Source organism: Nuphar pumila, unplaced genomic scaffold (genome assembly GCF_984573655.1).
Source record: "Nuphar pumila unplaced genomic scaffold, dmNupPumi1.hap1.1 HAP1_SCAFFOLD_443, whole genome shotgun sequence".
Taxonomy (NCBI): Eukaryota; Viridiplantae; Streptophyta; class Magnoliopsida; order Nymphaeales; family Nymphaeaceae; genus Nuphar; species Nuphar pumila.
In genome coordinates, this window is record NW_028323348.1 from 54,995 (window position 1) to 58,146 (window position 3,152).

Here is a 3,152-nt window from a genome sequence, read left to right on the forward strand (position 1 = left end):
GGTGTATTTTCGGCTCGCGGGTAACCCGCCAGTTTCAGGAAGTATTGACCGCGAGCCAGCCTATACGGCTCGACGCGAGCGAGCTACTGGGGGCGTTGCCCAGAGGTGCCCCCAATAGCATGCAACTCAATGAATACAGTACAACCGTTGCTTGTTACTCGGCGTTTGATTTGGATTAGCTGTTGGAGCGGCATGACGGAAATCGCGACAGGGTTGATAATTCATACAACACTGCGTGCCATAACAGGGCAAACGATGACAATTTAGAGGTATTACACTAGACATCCCACACATGCTTTACAGACTCCTCCTCATCATCAGATTCAACATCCTCTGCGTCGTCAGCGTCAGAAGTGCACAGCTTGTTGATCCACTCAGCCTCAGATGCCTCTAGCATCGCAACTGTCTTCTCACCGATGCGAGCAGCAATGCGCGAGTTGGCATAGCAGAAAAGCATTTTCTCCAGCTTCTCAGTACCGAGCAGGGTGCGCTTGTTGCCCATGATATGCTTTAACGCCTTTGCATATGTTGTTCAGCCACTGTCGGGTCGTCCAACACATTTCAAATTACGATTTGAATATTTCGCGCCATATGCCAGACGCTCGCGCGGAAAGGGCAGTTTGCGGGTGCACCCGCGCGGTTGCGAAGCTCGCGGGTTACCCGCGACGGGTATATTTTCGGCTCGCGGATACCCGGCCAACAACATAGGCCAGGATGCGTGGGAAGCGGGCTGGGAGGCGCTTGTTGGCGGACAGATTGTCCTGGGGGACCCGCTAGGTAGCGGTTGCATCGGTTCCTGCTGCAGCTTTGCCTACACAAACCCGCAGCTGAGTAGGGTAAATCCAACGGGGTATGTTATAAAGGATAGGGGACATGGCACTCATGGCATATTGAGCATAGCATGGGTTTTTGGAGGGAGTATCAAGTTGATCATTCTTGATACTAGCACCTGCTGGGGTCTCTGTAGTCACCCTGTGCGCGGCTTCTTGACATCTTACGCTCGTTGCTCGCGAGGTACCCGAGGTGGGCTCTGCAATGGTGCGCCCCACACACTCGGGGGTCAGCAGATTTTTTCACACCGCGCACCCGTTCTACACCAACGTACACGACCGCCACCGTTGGTGTGCAACGACCGCCCGGCGTACACGACCGCCACCCGCCGAGAACTTCTCTAGCCTCCGCTCCTCACAATTGGAAAGCAAAATTATATATTTTATTTTCAAGGCTAGAGTAGGCACTGGTTCTGAGAACACCCATAAGAACGCCCCAAAACCGAGTCTTGAGAACGCTCATTAACATGCTCCCAAAACTAGTGCTGGGTCGCGGTTGACACCACGAAAAATCACAACATTGGTCGCGGGTGACCCCACAGTACATGGCATGGTCGCGGGTGACCGCACGGAGAGAAATTTTAAAACAAGAGCTCGACGACTACTGGATGGAGGATACCGACCTTGGGATATTGCTCGTTCGCCAATGCCTGCATGTCTGCGTGCGTGGTATGCCGCAATGGCTTCGTGACAGCCCTCCAGGTTCGGGAGGGGGAGCCACCGATTGTAGTGCGGCCCGTAGCCCTTGAAGGCGACTCTGTACTCCTCTCGTGGGCCCGTTCTCAGTTTGCGGATGTGGTGGCCGACTATCGCTTCCACCTCGAACTCCTCGAAGCCGTCGACGAACTCCGTAGGCGGGGGTCGGATGACTCTGGTGTCCGGATGGTACCGCTTGAGAAGGCTGACGTGGAAGGTGTCCGCGCACTTGATGTCTTCTGGTAGCTCCAGCTGATAGGTGACGGCATTTGGGACTGCTAGGACCTTGAAGGGTCGCGCCCATGCTGGGATGAGTTTCCGTACGCCGTCCGCAGTGTGCTGGAACCATGGATGCTTTGTACTGAGGAGCACTTGGTCCCCAAGTTGGAACGACTCGTCTCGTCGCTTTGCGTTGGCTGCGATGAGCATGGCTTGGCGTGCCTTTTCCAAGCGTGCCGTTGCCTCCGCGTCGATGCGTAGCCATTCTGCACGTTGCGAGAGTGGTGACGTGGCCGCTGCCGGGGGCAGTCGTGGTGCGTCTGGGTGCATGCCCAGGGCCGGATAGTTGGGTGTGGTGTTCAGCGACTTGCAGAAGCCATTGTTGAGGGCACTCTGCAGCGCGATGAGGAGTGTGGCCCAATTGGTCTGGGTAGCGTTGATGTAATGCCGCAGCTGCTCCTTGACAGCTTGGAGCGCACCATCCAATGGTGCGCTCCGCGAGTCCCACCGTTTCATGGTGATCCACGGTACCCACATGGACTTCGCAGTTCACCATTGCGAGCGTGCTGTGGAAAGGCCCCGTCTTGTACTTGAAACGGCTGTCCGGGTCGCATATGACCGAGTATGGCTTGCCGAAAGTAGAGGTTGCCTCCAGCAGGATGTCCGCTGCCGTTTGCGCTGGGCAATGGGTTGGGCAGGCCCGTAGCAGCGTGTACCGCGTTTTCCTGTCGACCATGACGAGGACAGAGTCCTTGTCGTCTGGTGTTCGCGGCAGTGCGACTGCAAAGTCGACGACCCAGTGTTTGAGTCGCTCGGCTGGAATAGGCAGTGGTTGCAGCAGTCCTGCTGGTCTCCTGCGGAGAGGTTTCATACGTTGGCATGAGTCGCAGGTTTCCACGTAGCGTCTGACGTCCTCCTCTAGGGTGGGCCACCAGTAGAAGCGTTCGAACGCTCTTCTGGTCTTAAGTGCGCCTTGGTGGCCGGCCTCCGGGGGGCCGTGGTATTGGCTGATGCACTCCTCGCGGATATTATTCTCCTTCGGGATAACCAAAGCGCCCTTGCGGAACCATAGTCCCCGTGACTGTGTCCAGGCCGTGGGGGAGTGCGGTTGCTTGAGCTGGGTCTGGATGAGCTGTGCCATTGCTGGATCCCTCGTGTAGCCGTCAACGCATTGTTGCAGGAAGCCTGTGGCCCAGCTGTACCCCTGCGGTGCTGCGACAAGCTCCGCTGCTTTCCCCGGTGTGGCTTATTCATCCTCCTCGTCTTCCATGAGCGAGTCATCGGCCGTGACTGTGAGTGGAGGTGTTGCCGTGGGCAGCGGCGTGGGTTGCTCATGGGGCTGGGTGAGAGGAGGTGTAATTGGCTGTGGGGGTGGTGGCGGCTGTGCGTTGTTTCCGGCTCGTGTCT

At 57.1% G+C, this 3,152-nt stretch overlaps 1 protein-coding gene across 1 annotated transcript; it reads right to left on the reverse strand.

The window, feature by feature from the left end:
- Positions 1-1,292: 1,292 nt before the first annotated feature.
- Positions 1,293-2,261, reverse strand: LOC149810227 (uncharacterized). Its single transcript, XM_089994358.1, has one exon. The coding sequence runs from the start codon at positions 2,259-2,261 to the stop codon at positions 1,293-1,295; it is 969 nt and encodes a 322-aa protein (XP_089850484.1).
- Between the last annotated feature and the right edge of the window lie 891 nt (positions 2,262-3,152).